At 45.2% G+C, this 17,841-nt stretch overlaps 1 protein-coding gene across 9 annotated transcripts in view; it reads left to right on the forward strand.

The window, feature by feature from the left end:
* Positions 1-17,841, forward strand: part of EPHA5 (EPH receptor A5) — a 216,182-nt gene that overhangs the window by 167,066 nt on the left and 31,275 nt on the right. For all 9 annotated transcript variants that reach the window (XM_075500803.1, XM_075500805.1, XM_075500806.1 and 6 more), the window contains 6 exons: positions 4,409-4,476; positions 5,898-6,023; positions 7,066-7,251; positions 11,670-11,731; positions 12,549-12,758; positions 14,638-14,787. In XM_075500803.1, coding sequence (XP_075356918.1) covers positions 4,409-4,476; positions 5,898-6,023; positions 7,066-7,251; positions 11,670-11,731; positions 12,549-12,758; positions 14,638-14,787 — 802 coding nt within the window. The remainder of the gene's footprint in view (positions 1-4,408; positions 4,477-5,897; positions 6,024-7,065; positions 7,252-11,669; positions 11,732-12,548; positions 12,759-14,637; positions 14,788-17,841) is intronic.

Consider the following 17,841-nt stretch of genomic DNA (forward strand, 5'->3'; position numbering starts at 1 on the left):
GCTTTAATATCTTGGAATGTTAAATGTCTGAAATGAGCACTAACCCCTTGTAAACAACAACCTTGTGGTCCTCGCAAACCTGTAAAAAGACAGCTCGAGATGAGTTGGATGCATTCCTCAAATTTGATTTATTGTAAAAGATGTGCTTCTGAGTGAAGGTCTCACCCTGAAAAGCAAGTGGCGTTTTGTCTCTGTTTCGGAGAAGCACACAGAGTTCATTTATCTCATATTTAAGAGATTAAATACATGTATAAATCTCTGCAGGACTGGGATGGGAGATTGCTTGCTGCTTCAGGGCACAAGCTGTTCTGTGGTACTGACTGCACCTAGCAAGGTGAGGTCCCTTTCCTCATCGGGGAAGTCTAAATGCTGTCCCCATGTGCATTTCCAGTAACGCCTTGGCTGTGTGCTGAAATGCTTTGGCCTATGCCTATAAAAAAAAGTGTATAAAGACTCTTCCACATCACTGCCTAGGGCTTGGATGTCTAAGGTCCAGCTCCACAGTCCCCTGACTGTGTCCTGCCTGGGTTGTGATCAGAGTGGTGGCCCCAGCTAGGGAGATGGAAACTCCTTCCCTTGGGCATTTTGTGTTTTTTGGGGATGCCTCGGGTGGCCAAGGGGACACACACCACCCAGCAAGGGCACCCCGAAGCACAGGGTCAGATGCAAAGCATCCCCGTCGGTCCAGGGAGAGCAAGCATCTTCCTGCCTTGTTTCTTGAAGGACTTTTCTCCGTGAATTGGCTTCTGCCATGCGAGGCAGTGGGCATACAGTTTCCCAGCTGGATTCTTCATCTTTCTACCTGTCCGTTTTATATTTTATAAACCTATATAGGGATCATTTTACAACTTCACTTTTATAATCTGCCCCATAAATATTTTACAAGCTGCCTGCCAATCTGCAAGTAGTTTTTAAATAAGACATGATGCCTTAAGAATATTTAAAGTCTCACTTTTTTTTTCCTCTGATACTTTTATTGAAAAACACAGAGCTATGCAATGAAGACATCTGCTTTCTAGATGCTGAAACTGGGACAAATCCACAACAGGAGTAAATTAGTTGAGATTCAGGTGTGCTGCTGAATTACATTAACTCTTTGGCTGAGTGTCTCCAGCTCAGTGGGAGATGAAGCGAGCGTCAGGATCTTTATGCTTTTGCTGTACGTGATATAGAAATGATATAGGAAATCTATGCTTTGTACAATGACAATAAACTAGAGAATGAGTCTTCCATCAGGAGGCTTTTGACTCGCAGCTTTTCCAATAACTATTAAGAGCAAATGCACGTGCAGAAATGGATTATTTCACAAACAAGTGGGAGCTTTTTTTTCCCCAAAAATATTTTGCAAATCCACAATATTTAGATACTTTTATCTGCCAGTGAGATTCATGTAGTGAATCAGGACTGTTAACCTGAAATAGCAGATTTTTATGGGATTTAGTTGGGGAAGAAAGGAGAAAAAACTTCTTGTGTGTGTTACTTAAAGCATCTGAAGGTCAAGAAGGGAAGAAGTGCGGTTTAGCCCCAGCCAGCATGTACATGGCTTGTTTCTCTGGGTAGTTTAAGAAAGCGAGTGTGCAAAGGGCACAAGTGATTGCAACAGGCAAGTTTTGCAGCAAGCTTTGCTAGTGACGCCCAGCTGTTGCTTGAGAGTCGCAGTCCACTAGCTGCCATTTCACTTTGGCATGTCTTGGAGGCGAGGCTTGTTTTAACGGTGCTTTGGGGGTTCCAGAGCCTGATTTCGTATGCTAATGTGACGTGCTGCTGTATGGGTTACCCAGCTTGAGAGAGGGGGACAGCCAGAGCCAACTGGTTTGCATTGGCCCTTTGAGTGTGTCCCTGGGCAGTAAAACATGGACCGTTGTGCGTCAAGGTGCGCTTGGATTACTGGACGCAAGTGTTCCCCATTTCTCTCTCCTCCCTTTTTATGGTCAAAGAATCAGGAGATGCAGGTAGTAAAAAGGATAATGTTAGAAAAGCTTACTTATAGGTGAAGTACTCCAAACCTGAGGAAGAGATGAGGGCATTTGCTCTAAAAGGCAAACAGAAGAAATCTTGTATATGTGCATTTGGTAGACGGATGAATTGAAACATTTGTGTTTTTTTAAGAGGAAAAATGAGTTATATGCCTCAATCCAGAAAATTACTTCTGCGGAAAACTGATGTAACTTTTGGCAACTTGCAGCAGAAAAAACTGGGGTTGCCAGAAGTGGGACTTGATACTGATACTCATATCTCTAGTTTATATACTTAAAGGGACAGGCAGTATGATGAAGAAGGAGAAGAATCCATTTTCACCCAGGATTGTGAACGTGAAAACGTGCTTTGAAATGACCCTTACTCCCAGGGTCTCTGCGTACGCCTAGTGCTTAGTTTTTGAGTTAATTAGGCAGGACCCCATCTCAGGAAATGGCACTGCTGCTGCTAGAGCAAGGTGATGAGCACCGACACACAGATAACTGAGCCGTGTCTCTGGGCACCTCATTGCCACTCGCGTGGGTTTTGCATTCGGAGCGCGATGGTCTCAGCGTGGTCGCTGCTGCTGAAATCATGCCCTGCATGGATAGCCTGGTTGTTTATCAAGTGTGACCTGTTTATTGGCCCTGTCATCTCCCTGCCTGTGCCCCCGGACCACCTGTCAGCCTCCCCCCTTGTCTTCTGCACCTTGTCTTGATCCATTCCCCTGCGCTTGCACAACCTTTGCAGTCTGTTTTTTCCTCCTCTCCTCTTGGCACAGGTCTCTCCTTCTCCCCGAGGTAAGCTTGCGTGCCTGCTCCCCTTCCCCAGAGTAACCTCAGGAGTCCATGTTGCTTTTTCCCTCCTTGACCCTCCGGTGTCCAGCTCTGCTGGGGCCAGCTCAGCGGCGGTGTGTGCGTCCCGTCGTATTGGGGCTTTTGTTCGTAATCGTGATCATTTCACAAATCCGGTGCCAAAATCCTATAGCCAAAAGACTGCTTGGCCCCTTGCAACCAGGCAGACAGCAGTTCCCTGTAATAGGACTTCATGCTGAGGGCATGTTTCATGCAGATGCCTATTACTGCCTCCTCCTAATTGCAGTTTTGTTTCTGCTAATGGTATGCTCCTCCTTGCTGCGAGTGATGCTGCGAGTGCTCGCATCTCCCTATCTCAAAAATCATGGGCAAGGGAGAGAAGACTCCAAGTTTCTCAGCTTTAAGTAGCTCCTTGGTAACCTGAGGCTTTCTTTGAGGTGTGCCAGCTAGCAATCCCACTGCGTGCTGGCTGGCTTGCGGGTATCCGTTGCAGGTTTTTCACTCTACCAAGCAGTGTCCCTCTGTTTCATGTCCGTGCGGTTTGCTTTAAGGATGATCCAGTTCCTGTATCCAGGTATCATATCAGGTCCTTGGAAAGACTAGCATATATATGTGCATCATACATACCTCATCCCATATTTTTAACTGTATATATATGTGTATATATAGCCGTTCTCCTTGCCTGTGCAGTTACCCTGTAGCTTCCTAGGTGGTTGTCTAAGTGAAGCGGGTCTCAGAAATGCCACCAAAGCAGCCAGTTAATGCTAATGCAATACCATCGCCTAGAGAACCAGTGAGAAGGGTGAGTGACGAGTCAGGGAGGAGCATCCAAAGACTAACAGGAGGATGCCTTGGGGGAGATGCCGCTCCCATATGTCTGTGGTTGCAACTCCATGGTGGGATTCAACAGCATCCTTGCACTGCCTGGTGCTAACACGGGAGCAAGATAGGTCAGGAAGTGACTGTGTACCTTCTTCCATCTTTATTGCTGCTGGGCAGAGGGGATTGCATGAATGGTAGCTCCCCTGGGTAAAGACAGGAGATGTGCAGGAAACCCCATGAGAGCCAGGAGAGCAAGGAGACCTTTGAAGGCAGTGAGGCAACAGGTTTTGAGGTTTTTTAACCCATCATTTTGCATGTGTATAAGGTGTTAATGTTTACACAAAGCTGTTTTCTAAAGTATCAAAATTTAAAGTTCTGTGCGAGTGCCCCGTGGATGAAGGGGAGCATGCAATACATACAACATGGTGCCTACAAAAGCTCTGCAGTCCAGGAGATCTTGCTTCTGCGATTCTAATGTTTCATCCCATTTCCCTTCCATTGTCCTTCCTGTTCTTGCTTTTTTTTCTTCTTAATAATAGCTAAATTACATGTATGCTAGAGTGGAGTTTTTCAGAAGCATCTGTGGGATTTGGAAGCACAAGTCCAATTGAAAATCAGTGGGCCTTGGGCCCTGAATCCCGTTAGGGAAATTGCAAGTAGTTTGATGAGCTAAAACTGGGACAGCAGCAATGCAGCCACTAGAGAGGTTGGATTTGTCGCTGCTCTGGGTTTTTGTGTTTTGTGGGATTTGAAGTAAAGAGCTACTCTGCCATACCAGAGACAAAAATGCTCTTCTTTTTTTTTTTTTTTTCCAGGCGTTGTGGCTATAGCAAGGCTAAACAAGATCCAGAAGAAGAAAAGATGCATTTTCATAATGGCCACAGTGAGTAAAGATCGAACATGTACACATGTGTTTTCGGCTCTCTGTGGTAATGAGAAATACAAGTGACAGGGTTTAAAAAAAAAACAAAATTCTGGTTTTGCTGGTAATTCACAGAAGAATTCAGTTTGTTCTGTTATTCAGTAAGTTCCCACCTGCCCCTGCTCTAAGGCCCATGCAGAACTGAACATTTGAACAGTCCTTATATGTGCCCAGCTATTCACACCTGTATGTTTGTAGCAGATCTCTCTAGCAAGCCATTTTGTTCTGTTCCTCTGTCTTTGCTCTGTGACCCAAGGTGCTATTAATTCTGCCTGGTCGGCACATAACAACTCTACATTTTTGTGGTCTGGACACGTCAGTCCAGAATACCTGTTTGAAACCCTTGCTCCGCCCCAGCCAGCAGTGAGGACCAAGCCCACAGCTACTCTTTGCCTTGGATGACTCTGCAGAGGTGTAAGGAATAACGCCTACCTTGCTCCTAGGAAGCTTTCAGAAATGCTGTGTTAATGCCCTTATATACAAAAAACCTCTGCGGAGGTGCTAGAAAGTACATCTCATAGTTACTATCAGTCCTTCCATACATCCGAAGCCAGTGTTTGAAAAGCGTTCCTTCGTCAAGTGCTGTGGGATCTGGGGATGGGTAACAGCAAGGTGCCTTTTGGGGTGGAAAGGCAAACGCATCTTGAGTGAAAGTCAAATTTCCATTAGTGCTATGTAATGAAGGCAGCAGGAAGCAAATCAGTTAAGAGCCACAGTGTAACATAGCTGTCCTATTAGACTGATGAGCAGTTCTTCATGTGAGTAGTCTTAATGATTGTCAAAACAAACTTATAATATGGATAATGAAAATACTTTTCCCCCTCTCTTTTTCTGGAGAAAAAGCCTGCTATTGATTTTATTTATACTGGTACAACCCCCAGGCTTTGTACTGGAAATATTCCATTCATTTAAATCTCAGTAACTCCATCTGAAATAATGTGGCCGATTGATTAGCTAATATGTGACTGGTAAGGCATAATTTATTGCAGCTCTCCATCAACCCCCATCCATCCAACTTGCTTTGCAAGTTGTTCCCTTAGAATTTTTCTTTTTGTACTTTTCCTCCTGGTGTACTCTTTCCAGATCCAGAAAGGGATCCTTTTGCACCAGACCTCGGACCAGCCCTTTATGCAGGACTGAGAGGGATTTTTAGCTGCACATTGTTCCAGCTGAGCACTGTCATGTGCTTTTCTAAATACAATGAAGTTGCACATATGTCACATGTAAATGTCATTTTCCAAGAATGCTGTTCATCTTTCCCATAGAAGTAGGTTTCCCTGCTGCAATGTGTTCCAGCAAAGCGGAGTGCAAGGGACAGGAGTGGGTGTTGCCCATAGTCTGTCATGCCATGTGCTGGTAACCCTCTTAATTTGTGTTTGCAGTTAAGCTGCCTGGAGTAAGGACCTACATTGACCCCCACACCTATGAGGACCCTAATCAAGCCGTCCACGAGTTTGCTAAGGAAATCGAAGCTTCGTGCATAACCATTGAAAGAGTTATCGGAGCTGGTACGGAAATGCATTTCATGACCCTTAGCAGTGTGGAGGCTTGGCTTTCTTAACACAAGAGATCTGGGAAGGGCCGTGAAATATTTGTGCTGTTAGGTACGCTGCAAGTGATGGGGAGCATGTTCCAGCTGAAGTTTGGGACAAACCCGTCATTGTCTGTGGTTTTGAAATTCAGGGACTGAACTGAAAACAGCAGAAAATGATCATGCTTGGACCAAGCTGAGTTATTCTGATGGATGCTAAGGGAAATAAGTCATTTAATTTTTAGGTTCTTTTCACCATTTTAACCTCTTTCTCCTCCCCCATTAAGGTCAGTCTCAAAGCAAAAATTCAGAATAAGAAGCCACCTGGGAGAGAAAAACAGCACCAACCAAAGTCCAAAGCTTTTAACTTTCTTGGTTAAAAGAAGAAACTCCCATTTTCTTTCCAGTTAAGCTGTTTGTTTGGACTTGCGTCCAACGTTAGGAATATTTTCTATCCTCTGAAATTGTGTTTTTGGAGGTAATTTACTGTTCACCAGAAAAAAAAGAAAAAAAATCCATTTGGGTTACTTTTTAAAAAAGGTGGTCATAAAATCGGAAAGGGTTTATAGTCTATAAAAATATATGTTGCTGTGAAAGGCTAACAGCATTCCATCTATTTAACTTACCAAAAGACGGTTAAGAAGCAAGTGGCTTGTGTTTTACAGCTATCTACACAGGACGATGATATAGGATGTGACAGGACTCTCTCATCCAGTAGACAAAAACATGAAATGAGGAAAAAGCCCAGTGGAATATAGAGTATAGCTCTTTAAATATAGGAAAATTACATTTTTCTTCCCGGTTTTCTTGTGCTTATGAATTACTTGGCTTGTGGTACACCGGCTATTTGAGGGGGTGATCACTGTGATGTTCAGCTTTCCACATCCATGAATGCAGGACAGCCCTGCGTGCTTTTGGTCAGCTATCTGTAGGGGCTGGGCTGCATGCTGTAGACGGATGCACGCCGTGCGTTCCTTCGACGTGCTGTGATCCTGTTCTTTCTGATTTTTCTCTGAAAGGTGAATTTGGAGAAGTCTGCAGCGGGCGGCTGAAGCTGCAGGGAAAGCGCGAGTTTCCGGTGGCTATCAAAACCCTGAAGGTGGGCTACACAGAGAAACAGAGGCGAGATTTCTTGGGAGAAGCAAGCATTATGGGGCAGTTTGACCACCCCAACATCATCCACCTGGAAGGCGTCGTCACAAAAAGTAGGCACAAGTTGCTGTGGACTGCTGTCCTTGAACTCTGGCTGATGGGAGAGTTGGTTAGGGGAGGAAGACTTTGGTAACTCGTGTTTTGACTGCGCCTTTCATAATTTCTCAAAAAACAGTGAACTCCCCTTGCCTGAAATGTCACACTTTGTAGGTCCAGCCAGGAACAGGTTCCCCAACATTGTAAAGGGGGGTTGTGCCCAAAGGATTTCATTGTTCTTCCAGCTAGAATGGATAGATAATGGCTAAAATGATAAAAAGCATTAACTCCCTCTGCAAACCTTGCCTCACCTAGACATAATATACATGGGCTAAAAGAAAACCCCTCTCAAAGGCCCAAAATTAAAGGAGACAGAAATAGGAGGAGATATGCCTGGCCAGCCTCAGGCAGTGGGTGGGTGACGGAGACGGCAGTAGGTCTGCGATGTCCGAGTGCTGGTGTAGTGTGCTGCCCGACTTCTGCCTTGCAAGTAGTTCAGCAGCACCTACCGCCTGCAAAATGCAAGAGCATTTTGAATGCAGCGACGCTGAGCCACCCGCTAAGTTTTTCAAGCAGGCTCGCTTCTTATTCCTGCCTTTATTTGTTTACTTTTGAAACCACATGAGCCCCAGGGTGAGCAAAGATGTGCCAAGAAGTGGGAAGCGATTTCCCTGGCAGGGAAACAGGGAGGATTTTGCTACCAAGAGTCTGGAAGAAAAAAAAAAAAAACAAAACACCCCAAACCAAAACACAACCCTTGATGATTTCCAGCCATCGTATTTTGAGAAACCACTGAAGCAAAGCCCATAGGAGGGTAGTGCTGAGCCTTGTGATCACTCACACAGGATGTGAGCAAGGGCAAAAGTTAGCTGAAGTTTTGCTTTCCAGAAGCAGGGAAGAAGAACGGGAGTGTAGCTGAAGATGACAGGACTGTGTAAAGTGACGATTAAGGCATCTGCTAGTGATGTCCATGGTTGACCCTGGTACTGCCTCTAATCTCATAGATTACGAGAGGGGTTGAGGGCTTGGGGAAAACATGAAATGGCTGGCAAAACATCCCAGCATGAGAGTTACTGAGGTGTGACTGCTCAGTTAGCAAAATAACCTTCCATAACTTTCCCAGCCCAGTTCTTCTCCAAATTTCTGTATGCACTAAAGATAAGGGCAGAGGAAGGGACGGCACATCCGAATGTGCCCAGCCCAAGCCTCTCCGGCTGTTGGTGCTGTGCTGAGGCTGTGGGAAAGGTGCAGAGCTGTTGTTACCCTTCCATTTTAAAGCCTTGGAGGATCTACATTATTTGTATCAAGGATTTTTTTGTTGAAAACAACTACTCCTTTATTTTAAGATATATTTTAAGTGTTTCAGGAAGTTTTTGCTAGCTGAAGAAGCACCAGCCTCACAAGTGTGAATGGCTGTCTCCCCTCTTGTCTTCATGATTGGTAATGTCAGAGCTTAGCTACTACCATTCAAATGCTGGCGTCTGGGGCCGTGTGGCTGCTGTTAGTACCATTTGTCATTCATCAGGGGCAGGGTCTCCAAAATTAGTTCTTTTTCAGAGCTGCAATAGAGAAGGTACAGAGACGCTAGCTGTTTGTCCTGTTCATGTCCTTATAACCTACTCAAAATCAATGCTATTTTGCAATCAACAGCCTTTTCTTGCATTTTTCCTTGAAATTGCATTTCCTAAAACTTTTAAGGAAAGAAAAAAATAACCAAGCTAGGTTCCTCCTAAAAATTGAATAAATATCAAAATCTCTTGGGGTCACCTTGTGTAGCCCTTAATACATAAAAGCTCCCATTTCTAGCCCTGCAGGGATGTGGGATATTGGGCAGGAAGCGAGTGACGATTATACATCCATAAAAGCTGCTGCTGACATGGGCTTGAGTCTTTCTGGCTGCCGGGGCCTCAGGGGATGGGTGGGAATCCCACTTTTAGAGAGGATGTGTCTCCCTAGCGAGCTTCCTTTTATATAAAGTGGCCATCTGCTCCAAAGGCCCTGGAAACACTGGGAGCTTTGCTTCTAAATTGGACTTGGAGTGACTGGAGTTTGGATGCAGGGGGGTACGTGCACCCTGAGCTCCTCATTAGCTCAGTAAATGCTTGTTTACTGCACTCAAAATTTTTTCTGTGGGGCATCTGGAGCATCTTCCCAGCTTTTTTCTTTTCTTTTAAATGGACCAAAACAACCTTTATGAATCCCAAACTATGCTGCTATCTCAAACTATTGTTTAACTTCTTTGTCCCTTCAGTGTTTTAGTCATTGGCCTATTGTAGATTGAGATCTTTAGGGTAAAATGTCTTTGCTGCATCATGATTTACTTTGGAAGTAAATTAAGTTAAATTGAATTAGGCCATTTTTAATTCTGAATGAGAATATCCACGCAGGGCCTTAATACCATTTAACTAATCTAGTTCAAATGCACACCTTAGTTAATTTGGATTAATCATCTTCATTGTCCCCATGCAGACAAGCCCTTAGCTATTTCTGCTTTACAAAGGTAATAACGGTCCTGTTTTCATTTGCATCCGGTTTGGTTGTGCTGATGGTGGTGCACTCTGCATTAGTACATTGGTACGAGTGACATCTACACACATTTTATGGCCCTGTAATGCCAGTGGGAGGGAGCCCTGCTGACACGGAGAATCAGCCCAGTGCTTTAGAAGGGCCGATGTTTACTTTTAATTTACTTTGTTGAAAGTTACTCTATTTCTGTCTTTATTTCCATGCTCTTGGATATGGGGCTAATTTATTCCACAATTACTGTCAACCTGCAGCAGTCAGATAATGAAACATAAGTGCTAGAAATCTTTATTTTCTTTTCTCTGATGGCAACCAAAGGCAGGAGTCTGAAGGAGGTCCCCCCGGGTGGTGGCGTAACGAGACGCCAGTCTCGCTGCAACGCTGCATTGAAGTGTCAGAGATAAGGGACCTCATGCTACAGTCAGGGGTTTAGTGTTTAAAAAAAAAAAAAAAAAAATTTAGATACACCTGGGATTTTCCTTCTGTGCGTAGCCACTGATGTGTTTGCCAACCTATAGCAACGTCACCCGAGATCTCTCCTCCTTCCTGCGCACAGCCCATGTTGTGCGTAGACGGATGGCTGTCATCCTTGAAGATGGGGCCCATTATTTTGTTTGGGACTCAATAATATTTTTCATGGCCCCAGGGTGCATTTCTCATATCAAAAGTAATACTTTTGGCAAGCTTCTAGCTCAGGCAGTAGCTGTGATATTAATTTAAAAGAATTGAAGCAGTGCAGGTCCCTCACGCTGCAAAGGTAGTATCTGCAGAACAATGAGTGTTTTGATTGACAAGTTCACAATTACCTTTATTATGTAGATAATTAAGCAGTAAATTAGGCAAATAGATAAAGTAACAGGAAAGTGGGAAGATTAAGATCAATCTAAATGGTAGAACATGCGCCGATTTTTAGGAGCATTTACCTTTATGCGCATGTTATGACACGCAGCAGCTCTCGTTGATCATTTCTATGAAAGACATTTATAATGCACTTTACAAATAATTGACAGCTCCTCTTTTGTCTGTGCTTCATGCTAGCTAATGGAAATTGATTTAAATAAAAAATAATTTACATGTTCTTATAAGATTTCATTGAATTTACAAGAGCTGGAGCACACCACATTAATTATTGCTATGTCATTGTGGCAAGCTAGCGAGAAATTAGATATAAAAACTGAGCAAAAACTATATATAATTACCATTAAAATGACTCGGGCATGAAAATTAATCAAATGGATTTGGAAAAACATTATTATTCCTGTCAACAATAGGAGACCAGGTCTTTTGTTAAGAACTTTTATTTTGATTTCCACTCACACTCATTCCATACTTAACTCGCTTTTGTTCTGCAGCATAAATATTCCTTTTCTTACTTCCAGATGTGTTTTCAAGGGTAGTCACATGGGATTACTTGAATTACAAGGGATGTAATCACATCCTTTCTGGGTCTTGGTTTTGGTGGCTACCAAGATCAGATAGATACTTCAGATCATCCTGGTTGCTCCGTTGTTACTTCAGGGTGTTGAAGCTATAGGGAACAGTCCAAAGTGGTCGCTGTGTGCAATTTGGCTTCTGCGAGCTTTCAACTTGTTTGCAGAGATGAGGAGAAGGTTGTGCATAGGTTGCCTGGGTTCAGCTTGCAACCTCTTCCTCAAACATCATCTAAACACTCTAGGGCTTGGTACCCCACCCATAATACAGGATTACTTTTTCATCCCCTCTGCCTCGATTCCCCGATTTCTACATATATTCTGGCAAAAACTATTGTCATCCTGCTGGGACAACAGTGTCTCAGTGTAGATTTGCTGTTACATAGCTGTATATTCACATTCAAATGCGTTATGAAAAGACTTTATTATTGTTTGTGTTTTTTAAATAAATTGCTAACAAACTCGTGCACTTTTTTCCCCAGGCAAACCAGTAATGATAGTGACTGAATACATGGAGAACGGTTCTCTAGATACATTTTTAAAGGTAATGCTTAGATCCTTTTTCCAGTGAGACCTTGGTTAAAGTTTGGGTTCTTTGCAGATGGTTGATATCAATGAAAATGTTTGCTGGGTGCTGGTCCAGCTGTTGATGCTGTCTGGAGCCAGGAGTAGCTCAGTTGTCTGTTTGATCTATATTTATACAGCATCATGAAGGACCTGGCTCATGCATTGATACAAACAGATAAGAATAAATTGGAGATATTATGTTTATTTTAGAAGGCAGTCTGCTGCATGGAAATGATTAACTTATCCTGCAAAATTTGATGTGTTTCAAGAGCACATCCACACCGCATCATGACAAACCCCAGACTTGTCAGAGTTTTTCCATGAAATGTAAGAGCTAGAGAAGGGAGGATAGGGGAAGTGGTTAGGAATGCAGTGTGGCAACATAAGGAAGAGCCCCTTCCCCCAAATATTCACACGTGCACCTCCGCAGGTTGGATTTCCGTGCAACTGGATGCCATTCAGTTGGCTGACTCGGAGACAGCCCACCCCGGTGCCTTTATACACATAACTACATGTGTTCACTCCCAGTCGCAGTCTCTTTATCCGTCACCAGTGGAAATAGCTCACTCCTTGATCTCCAGTTAAAATAACTACGTTTCCTTAGCTTTGTCTCTAGAGATCCTAATCCAAACAGTGAAACTTTGAAAAGCTTTGTGGTCAGGGCATGAGAGTAATGAATTATTAATTCCCCTGTTTTTCTTCCCTGGAGATTTGCCTTTGCATTTTTATTCATGCACACACAATGCTGAGGGTGCAGAGACTCTCGACTGATCAAATGTCTCCCTCTTTTGCAGAAGAATGATGGGCAGTTCACGGTCATTCAGCTGGTCGGGATGCTGCGAGGCATCGCGTCAGGAATGAAGTACCTGTCTGACATGGGTTACGTACACAGAGATCTGGCCGCCAGGAATATCCTAATCAACAGCAACTTAGTCTGCAAGGTGTCAGACTTCGGCCTCTCCAGAGTCCTAGAAGATGACCCCGAAGCAGCATACACAACCAGGGTGAGTTATGAGGATACTGAACTGATTGAGCTCACGAAGAATGTATTCCCTGCCACAGTTTGGTGTTCAGGCTCTCTAGCAAAGAGGTTTCCACAAATCCAGAGCCTCTAAACTGTGCACGAGGGTTTGGCCAGGTGTTAGCAGTTAATCGTTATCAGATTAATTTTGCAAATTAATCTGATGTATGTAACTACAAAGTTACAGAATGCCTGTAACTTTGTAGTGGGGATGGCCAAATAAGGCAGAACTTAACTAATAACATTTAAGGTCATGTTGGGCACCTGAGTCGAATAGCAAACTTTGCAAAGGTCCTGCGCTCCCAGCTCCATTCTGTCCTCTTTGCTGAATACCAAAGGGAGGAAAGAGCAAGAGCAAGTCCTTTGCTTAGGAACCCATGCAGAGATGTCAGCCATGGTATTCTGGACAATTTGACCCTTTTAAAACATTGGTAAGCGTGTAATGCCCATTGCAAATGATGTACATTGCCCTCAACATTACCCTGTTGAGGGTAATTTCCCTCAGCCTGAGAAAGAGCTGCTCCAGCCTCACTGCTCTGCCCCTTTCCATCCTTGATCCATCCTTTCAGGGCATCAGCCCACCATCCCAGTGTGAGGCCATGTGGCCCCAGCGCTGAGGAGAAGGGGTGGACAGGACCCATCCTCAGCAGCACAGGCTTGGAGAGAGCCTCCAATATTCATGGCAGTGATTGGCATGCCTGGACGTGTCCTGTTAGCATGTTTTCCCAAGGGTATTGTTTTACGGGTGGTGGGAGCTCTCCGGGTCACGCTCCCAGTTCCCGCGGAGATCTGAGAAAGGCCTTTCAGCTCTTGGCAGGCACAGCCCCACGCGGGGCTCAGTGCACGGCTGGACCAGAGCCTCCCTGCAGGCTGGAGGGCTCTCGGCCAGCCCTGCTGCGGCTGCAGCGTGCTGCCATGTGCTGACTGGCACTGCTGAGGCTCTGGCCCCTCGCTTAAGGCATGCGCTGATAAGCCTGTGAATAAATAATTATTGGAAGAGGGGACTTTTTAAAATTTGCTTTGAAAACGTGTTCCAAATTCTACCTTTTTCCAATAGCAAGCACTGTTAGAGGGCATTCAGGGAGGCCTTCCAATATTTAGCTCAACACTGAAAGGAAGGGACTTCACAGTAAAATATATTTTTATATAAATCAAGCGAGACAACTCTTTAAACCCAATGAGAAAAATATTCCTTAATCCAAACTCCCCTTTCCCTCCCCTCTTCCTTCTCAGAGCTGGTCTGAAGTTTGATTTCTACAATGGTAGAAAGGGGAAAAGGAAACAGCAAAGCACATTTGACAGCTGTGGCATCGTTTTCAGTCCCACAGCAGAGGCCAAGCAGGCTGGTCTTTGCACACACAGATTTCTGTGCACACTATGCAGATCTCTCTGTAGGATCGGGACCACATTAAAAAAAAAAAGAGAGAAAGAAAAAAAGGGCATTACTTCTGCAGCAATTTGCATGAAGCACTCTTTAGATCAAAGTCTTCCTCGGCTTCAGAGCTGTCTGTTCCTCCCCCACTCGCTCTCAGAAACGGAGGAACTGTATTCCCCTACCAACCCGTGCAACATAATTGAGATGTTGATCCTATACATGTCCCAGCATTCAAACAACATTCAAACAACAAACCTTCAGGACAGCCAATTAGTAGGCAGCCTACAAATGCTTATGGGCTGAGATAATGTGGAAAGGGGCCCCATGCTGTCAAACAGATTTACTTTAAAATTCGATGTCTCTTTCCAGAGAGAAAATACCATCCCTCAGTGCTCTAAGAAGTGACGTTTTGTCCTCTTTTGCATGTTCTCTGCCCTCCTCTGCAATCTGTTTTTTGGGTTTTTTTTCCCTTTTCTTTTCCTTCTAGGGAGGGAAGATCCCCATCCGATGGACAGCACCTGAAGCAATTGCTTTCCGCAAGTTCACGTCGGCCAGCGACGTCTGGAGCTACGGCATCGTGATGTGGGAGGTGATGTCCTACGGCGAGAGGCCTTACTGGGAAATGACAAACCAAGATGTAAGCACGTGCGAGAGCTGCCGCATGAGGGGACTTTGAGGGCGCAGCGTTCATTCTGCCATCAGAGAGGCAGGATGGAGGAGGAGAGCCACTGTAAAAATGGCTCTTCTCCCCCATGCCAGACAAAACCGATCCTCCTGTTTGATGCTCTTTTTCTGCAGCAGCAGCCCAGAACAGGCTGTGCGCAGAGGGAGATGTGTCTGCACAGAGGCAAGCCTGCTTCCCCCAGCAGACTGCTGGAGCTTCACTAATGCTGTTAGAGCTGGAGCCTGTCCCTCCTCTGCTTAATGACAAAGGTCTGCCAGGGGATAGATGCTGATAAACTGGCAGCATTTCAATTGTGTGTTGAAACCCCTGCTGCCACGTAAAGCAGAAACTCAAGAGAGTCATGGTAAGGGCTTTGTTTCCCTGCACAAAAGCTGGGTGATTTGATCTAGTGACAGCAGTCCAGAGAGCTGTCTCGGTTGCCCTTGCATTGCCGATCTTGAGAGCAGTTTTGCTCCTGTTGTGAACGTCTTGTAAGTCTTGAGTTAGCACGCTCTCACGGTTTGTTTGTACAGCACCCTTCGAGTTGTGTCCCCTTGCTCCTGGTCCCCAGTGCCCCCTTGAGCCTCTGACCTCAAGGCCACCCTCTGAAGCATCTCCAAACAGGGAGATGCCTGGGAACACTGTCCCCCTCCTGACTGCAGCTCTGATCCCAGCCTGTGTAAGCATCTCTTGATCCTACTGCAGGGCTACCTCCTACCCTGAGCTCACCATAAATATCTGTCCTAGCCTTTTTAGCCTTGTCTGAGGCTAAAAAAATATAAGCCTGGGGTTGCCAGATTTTCTAGGCCCCTCCTTCCTCTTCGCATCTCTGAGAACCATGACGTGTGGAGGTCTCTGAGGATGCCAGCCTAGTGCACGAGGTCGGGGTCACCATGAGGCATGCGGGGACCCCAAAGCAGCTCTGCGATGCGGGGGGAAACGCACCACCCTGTGTGTGGCAAATGGAGTCGTTCCTCATCCCTCCCAATTCGTCTCTGCAGCCCTGCCGCCTGCGGACGTGCTGCTGCCGGCTGGGCAGAGCAAGCAGGTCCTTGCTCTGCCCTGGGTTTCCTCTGGTCACAACACCTGACGTTTCATCCTTTTTTTTTTTTTTTTTTTTTGAGCAGTGTCCCTGTCCCTGGGACTTTCTGCCATTTCTCTGGCAGCAAAGGCTCTGGCTGAGCCTTCTGTTTCTCCTGTGTTTTGTCTGCGGGCCTTTGCCATCAGGGGATGTTACTACCTGTCATGCCGAGCTGCTGTCTCATCTCGCTTCAAGTCCAGGCGTGGAAACGAGTGGTACCTTTGAGATGGTCACGCCGTGCTTCTTGCCAGGGAGACGAGTGCGTTGTTTGGCATGAATGCCCCACCGCTTCTGCATTGCTGAGGCTGTCACGTTTGCAGGGAGTTTGGTAAAGCAGCATGTATCTACGCAGGGATTTATCTCAGTCAAATACAGAGACCTTCTTCCATAACCTGTGCAGAGTATGCAGCAATTGAGAGCCAAGCTGTTTCGCTTAGGCTGAGCACTGTAACTATCTTTAATGCTGACGCACTGACATAGCGCAGATGTTGTTCAGTAAATGCCAGGCTAGGATTCAGGCTGGTGCTGGTGAAATAACGCTCCGTGGCCAGGGGAGTCCCTTGTCTGGATCATACCGCTATGAACACCCACACTTTGCAGAACAGTTCTGAAAAGCCCAGATGCCTCTGTACACTGTGGGGCACAGGGTGCATTTCACACTTGCCTGAGAAGAAGCAGATGGGGGACTGGTTTCTTAGCAGCAGAAAGCAGAGGACTGGTGAGATGTTTATGAGCGTCAGTTCCTGCTCAGGCTTTGCTTGGGTTACCTCTCTGCCTATGCGCAGGTGGCAAGTGCCTGGATGGTGGTAGCCTAGGAAACTTAATTCAGTGCTGTGACATGTTTTTCATGCGATTTACGCCTTCCTCCTCCATCTTCTGAAGGCCTTCTCTTCTTCTTTCCTCCCCTACTTGTGTTGGCAGAAGAATCAGTATTAGATACAGATTAGATCAGAATTAGATACAGCATTGGCTTTCATGCAGAGGACCAGGGGGCTCTGCTCACATGAATTTCAGACTCCGTTGCACAAGAATTTCTTATTGCATGGCTTGTAATTAAAACACATTGTTTGGAAGCACAGTCAGTGATGAGCAAAACAATTCTCACCGTGTTACAGCTGGACTGCTTTAAAGGAGGTGCAGTGCCGTAGGGCAGGCAGCATTGTAACTGCAAAGGCTACGAACCGCGTTTTAAAGTCATGCTGGTTTCTGGATGGCCTTCTAAAAATATGCTTTGACTTGACTGCAAGATAAGGCTTTGATGCAGGAATTGTTGAGAAGAATTTTCTGGTCTATGTTACACAGGTTGCTAAGCTAAATGATCACAGTGGTTGCTTTTTAGTCTCCAGACTGGTGGTTTTATGAAAACACAGAGCTAAAAGTGTTGCTTTGGTTTACTGAACAGACTATCCCAAATCGTCCTCTCCCAAACATCCAGTTCAGTCACCCCAATCCATAAGTGAGTAGTGCTTGTCCAGAAGAGGAACAGGGACAAAAATGCCTCCTTATAGGTGCAAATTTTAGCTCTTCAAGTCTTACAAAGCAGTACACAGAAATGAATGGAACAGCCAATGTGCCATTTTCTTACTTTTTAAGTATTGTGGTGGCTACAACTGACTCTGTCTTTGTTGTTTCATTTTTTGCTCCTCTTATTGCCAGACCCCCAAGGCACCTTCAGAAGCAAGAGTGTATTTCAGCGTCCTAGCTCCTTGCAGTATTTTGATACCATTTACGTTGTATCACCAGAATGAACGACATCCTGTAAATTGCGTTAACGTTATTGATTGTGATGTTACTGCCAGGAATATCAAACATGTGTAACCCCATTGCAGATGTAGTTCAGATATTCTGAGCTGGTGCCAGATGGTCTGCTCCCCGTCTTGCTACTATTTTCTTTCTGCTACAGCTGGAGGATGATCCGTTACTGTTATAAATACAGACGTGGACAC

The sequence above is a fragment of the Mycteria americana genome, chromosome 4 (assembly GCF_035582795.1).
Source record: "Mycteria americana isolate JAX WOST 10 ecotype Jacksonville Zoo and Gardens chromosome 4, USCA_MyAme_1.0, whole genome shotgun sequence".
NCBI lineage: Eukaryota > Metazoa > Chordata > Aves > Ciconiiformes > Ciconiidae > Mycteria > Mycteria americana.